At 48.7% G+C, this 4474-nt stretch overlaps 1 protein-coding gene across 1 annotated transcript; it reads right to left on the bottom strand.

Annotated features, from left to right (window-relative positions):
* Positions 1-1163: 1163 nt before the first annotated feature.
* LOC125100757 (E3 ubiquitin-protein ligase RNF4) lies at positions 1164-4018 on the bottom strand. Its single transcript, XM_047731174.1, has one exon. It carries the CDS (start codon positions 3814-3816, stop codon positions 3244-3246), a length of 573 nt encoding a protein of 190 aa, XP_047587130.1. The 5' UTR covers positions 3817-4018; the 3' UTR covers positions 1164-3243.
* Positions 4019-4474: the final 456 nt, after the last annotated feature.

Below are 4474 nucleotides of genomic sequence, written 5' to 3'. Positions count from 1 at the left end.
GTCAAGACTCCATGCTCAGCTCCAAACAAGGATAGCTTTTTTTTTTTTTTTTTTTTTTTAAGATTTATGTATTTATCTGAGAGAGAAAGAGAATGAGCAGGAGGGGCAGAGGGAGAGAAAGACAGAATCTCTAGCAGACTCAGTGTGGAGCATGGAGCCTGACACGGGGCTCCATCTCATGACCCTGAGATCATGACCTGAACCAGAAACCCAAGAGTCGGATGCTCAACTGACTGCGCCATCTAGGTGCCCCGAGGATAACTTTGATCAGCTTTCATCCTGGTCCTGGTATCTCCAGCTACCATGCTCTGTTTTTGCCTGTTTTCTTCTCCTTAAAATAGAACCCCAGCTCCCACCTGTCCCCACGAAGGGAGGAGGCTGAATGAGGATCTGCTAAGTCAACCCCTTGAGGGACAGACATGCGGTATCTCTAGGGTATTTTCAGAGTGGAAGAGGAAAAGCTCCTTTAAGAGCCAAATGCAAGCTTGGAAGGGAAGTAAGCCCAGCCAAGCTGGTTCAAGTATGACCTTTAACATAAAGCCAGATTGTGCAGGGCAGGGCTTCGTCAAAGACTTGCTTCAAATGCTAATTAGGCAGTATCTTGGAAGAGCAGAGGGAAGAAATGTGAGACTCTGAGTGGGGCCAAGAACTGGGGTCTGCCTTCCGCCCCTCAGCTGATGTCTCTGGGTATCTAGTCAGTGCTCAAAACCCACTCTTTAAATACATGAAAATCAAATGAGAATAGGCATATAGAAGTGCTTTTGCAAACTGTAAAGTGCTATAGTTGAGTGAAGGATTATCTTTATTAAGGGGAATTTTTATCTTGACCTTGGAAAATGAGGGCGGGGTGAAGGATATGGGGAGGGATGGGAATATTATACGCCTAGTACTTTCAAAACATGGATCTTGTTTAATTCCTCTATTTCTTTTTTTTTTTTTTTTAAAGATTTTATTTATTTATTTGACAGAGAGAGATCACAAGCAGACGGAGAGGCAGGCAGAGAGAGAGAGAGAGGGAAGCAGGCTCCCTGCTGAGCAGAGAGCCCGATGCGGGCCTCGATCCCAGGACCCTGAGATCACGACCTGAGCTGAAGGCAGCGGCCCAACCCACTGAGCCACCCAGGCGCCCTAATTCCTCTATTTCTTATATGAAGTAGGAATTCTTTTTTTTTTTTTTTTCAAATTAATGGTTTTATTTCCACCTGTAACACTAGCAGGAGTCCCAAACAGACTTGATGTACATGGATATAGTTTAAATGTAACAAAGAAAGATTTCAACTATGTACAATGAAGAAAAGAAAATGATTTTTTTTTCTTACCCATCTTTTCCTATTTTGCAGTTTCTAAATAGTAGAAACTAAACCTTTTTTCCCCAATTTAATTTAGTAGGAAGGAATACAAACTTTACGATCAACCATCTGTCCTTAAGCACAAAACTTAAAGATTCTGGCTGCACAGCTGTCTTGGTTTCTGAAGTCTGGGTACTGCTGGAATACAACAAAAGAGTTTCCACGAAGCCCAGAAGGAACTTAATGGTAATGATGTCCAAACAGAGGGCAGACATACCCAGCATCGTGCTGACGAGAAGTGACATCCTGCCCTCCTCGATTCTACGGAGAAAATTATTACTTTCATCCAAATTAACTGGAAGTGAGCCAAACAGTGAAAAAGTCAGAATGAAGACTAAAACAAATTTCTTTTCACATAGAGGTGGGACACTCCTTCAGCCCCGTTTAAAGTGAATTCTGTGCCAAGTCCCTGCTCCTTCAGAAGGGGGAACTGAAGGTCAGTTATTGCTAGCAAAGCCAGAGGAGTCCCCCGTTCCTGCCTTGAAGATGTCGCACACGAAGAGGCTCTTGGTTTGGCCTAAAGCCCTCTGAGAAAGTGGGATGCGGAGACAGAGGCAGGCTGACACGGCAAGGCCTCTGCCCCATGAGCTGCCCCAGACCCCGGGCTGTGAGGGGCAGCTCAGGCCACCCCACAGCCTCCTCAAGGACCAAGAGGCTCAAACCCAGAGACTTAAGCAGAGCGTCTTATCTGGCTGTCTTGGGGAGGAGAGGCCACCATACTTTGCCAACCCAATCTATGGAGCAGTCAAAAGCCCAAAGGATCAGAGACTGAAAGGCCAGAGGAGCAGCTTCTAAAGTGAATGTCAACTGTGTGGGGGTGTGGGTGAAAGCCAAAGAGCCCAGCTGATGGCAGGTGGGCTACACTCGCTGCAACTCTGGGCAGCCATGACTTGGATACCAACATGGACATGCGTGGCTGGTAAGGCCACAAGGATTGCCATCACCTCCCAGCACTGATGCTTGAGTAGACATTAGGCAGTGGGAATTGAGGAACCGAGGGCATGTGGCAAATAGGACACATCTTATCAGAAAAGAGAGAGGATACCCGACCACATGTCTGCCCTGCTCGCAGGGCCTGTGCCAGGTGAAAACTCTGGGACATGGGTTAAGTTCCTGAGAACAGGTGGCAAATAGGACGGGGTGGGACAGGCACTGCTCCACAGGCAACGTGAGGCCTCTGAGGGGACACTAGGAGTGCTACATCTCCTGGGCTGCTGAAAAGTAGGCCAAGAACAGGCTTTATTGCACATTTCGTTCTTAGGAACCTGGGAATTGCCCTGTAGAGATTCTTCATCTGTAGAAGTCCCCACACATCAATGCTTACGTGCAGGTGGGATCTCGGGTGACCTTTGACTCTTGAGGGAAGAGAAGCGTCCAGTGGTGGGTCTTTCCAGGGCCGTGCTCACACCTGGGATCCTCGGGCCAGATGGACCTCGTGTGGCTTGCTCACTGTGGCAAACAGACGCCTGAGTTGATGTCACTTGCCAGGGAGAGCTGCGCAGACCTGCGTGCTCTCTGACCGGGGCCAGCCCCTTGACAACACTGCCAGGAGGAAGCTGGGGCCAACTTTCCAAATAGGGAAAAATTTCTTGGCAAACATGCAGGTTCCGAAAGATGCTAGAGCCACGATTCTCAGTTCCAATGTATCTAACTCCCTCTCTCCTGCCCTGGAACCAGACCACCCAGAGGAGCAGAGAGGAAGGCCCTGTGGAGGTACCAAAAGGGCCTAAGTGGGGGCTGGAAACGAAAGAGCAGTTTACGTATCAGATGTTGATTTTGAAATAGTCTTTTCGAGCTCAGGAAATTGAGGCAGAGAACCCATGAACGGCTGTGTGGAGAACCCAGCCAGGCTGTCTGTCTGTTCGTCCACCTCTCCTGAGCAGCTCTCCACCATTCATATATATATGGGGTGGTATCGTTTGTGGTTGATCTTTTTCCTGCAAGTTGGGCAAGTGTTAGCATTCTTGAGGGAATCACGGAGGCACTGGCTACAAAAGACGTGGCCACATTCTGTAGAAACAATGAGACGTCCATTCTGCACAATCTCAGAGTACCCGTCCATGCAGATCGGACAACTGACAGTACCAGAGGGCCTGAGTCCTGTGGCTGCCTCCTCTCTGGTATTTCGGGGAGTATGGGTGGTCACGTACACGTCTCTGTCCCTGGACAGCTCCTCGTCATCACTGCTCACCACACAGCTGTCAGCGTGCTCCTGGCGTGGCCGCCTCGCATTCCTCCTTGGCCGCCTCCGTTCGTCAACAATCACAACAGAGTCATTATGAGTCAGGTCAACAACCACAGGCTCTAATGATTCACAGGTGAGATCCACTATTTCGTCTCCGGCACTTTCCACAAGTTCTATGGGTTCTGCTTCCAAGGCCATCTCAGGGGTGGAGGCTGCTTCCCGAGTTCGCTTCTGGGCTTGTCTAGAATTTACTGTGCCACCACGACGCTTTCTAGTACTCATTGTGCTCTTTGACTCCACCCTACAGAGAAGGAAGGAACCTATACAGAGGTTAGCAAGGAAGCTGAAAGTTGCCTGCTCTCAACTTCTCACACCCGTCAATTACTCATCCTCTGGTGAGCATAGCCATCTGCAGCCAAGTAGATTTCCAGTATCTTGAAGTCCGGGAGCGAGTTTGGTGCGGCAGGAGTCGCCGCCGACGCACTCTGGCCTGAAGTAGGAATTCTTATTCCATGATTTGTCAGACTCCGGAAGTTCATTTTTGATTTTATATATTCCAGAAACATACTGGATTGGGTGCTAGAATGAAGAAAGCCTTCCAGACAATTCTAGTCAGTTCATTTCCTATTCACTCATTTCATAAATATGTACAGAGTACTTGCCTCCCAGCCGTTTTGCAAATGAGGATACTGGAGTCACAGAACCAACAGCTCACCAGCTGGTTGACCTTGGGCAAGTCGCTTCACCGTCTGGACTTTCATTCCTTTGTAAGGAAAACGAGGATAATAGAATGGCTTTCTGGTCTGCTGTGGGGATTGGCTGAGAACCTTGCATGGAGCCGGGACTCAATAAAGCAGCAGGTCAGGACAACCCAACCTGAGTTTCCCTTTACTGTGTTGATCCAGGATGCTTAGCGGGCTGATACCCCTCTCTCTCTGGA

Source organism: Lutra lutra, chromosome 5, assembly GCF_902655055.1.
Source record: "Lutra lutra chromosome 5, mLutLut1.2, whole genome shotgun sequence".
Lineage (NCBI taxonomy): Eukaryota > Metazoa > Chordata > Mammalia > Carnivora > Mustelidae > Lutra > Lutra lutra.
The sequence above is the reverse complement of the archived record's forward strand: the minus strand, read 5'-3'. Positions and strand labels throughout refer to the sequence as shown.